A 260-nucleotide genomic window follows, 5' to 3' on the forward strand; every position below is an offset into this window, starting at 1 on the left:
GGCGCAGGGGACGCTGCCAGAGCATTTTCTCGCCCTGAGATGAGTAAATCCTTGAGAGAGACCAGGGTTTCCCTCTGGGCTTGCCGAGGGGCTCAGCTCACACCACCGCCGGCTCCAGCTGCTTTTCTTTACACACACCCCCACATACGCATCCCTGCTCGTTTTGTCCAGAAAAATATTCATATATTTCCTATTTTTCTCTTTTTTTGGGGGGCAGGCGTTTACAGAGATCCAGAAGAAGCGGCTGCTGTCATGGAAAC

General features: G+C 52.3%; 1 protein-coding gene across 1 annotated transcript in view; it reads left to right on the forward strand.

Moving 5' to 3' along the window:
- Positions 1-260, forward strand: part of LOC104083164 (protein Smaug homolog 1-like) — a gene marked incomplete at both ends in the record, with an annotated part of 4,563 nt that overhangs the window by 4,222 nt on the left and 81 nt on the right. The window contains 1 exon segment of the mRNA XM_009586563.1: positions 218-259. Coding sequence (XP_009584858.1) covers positions 218-259 — 42 coding nt within the window.

The sequence above is a fragment of the Fulmarus glacialis genome, unplaced genomic scaffold (genome assembly GCF_000690835.1).
Source record: "Fulmarus glacialis isolate BGI_N327 unplaced genomic scaffold, ASM69083v1 scaffold18541, whole genome shotgun sequence".
NCBI lineage: Eukaryota > Metazoa > Chordata > Aves > Procellariiformes > Procellariidae > Fulmarus > Fulmarus glacialis.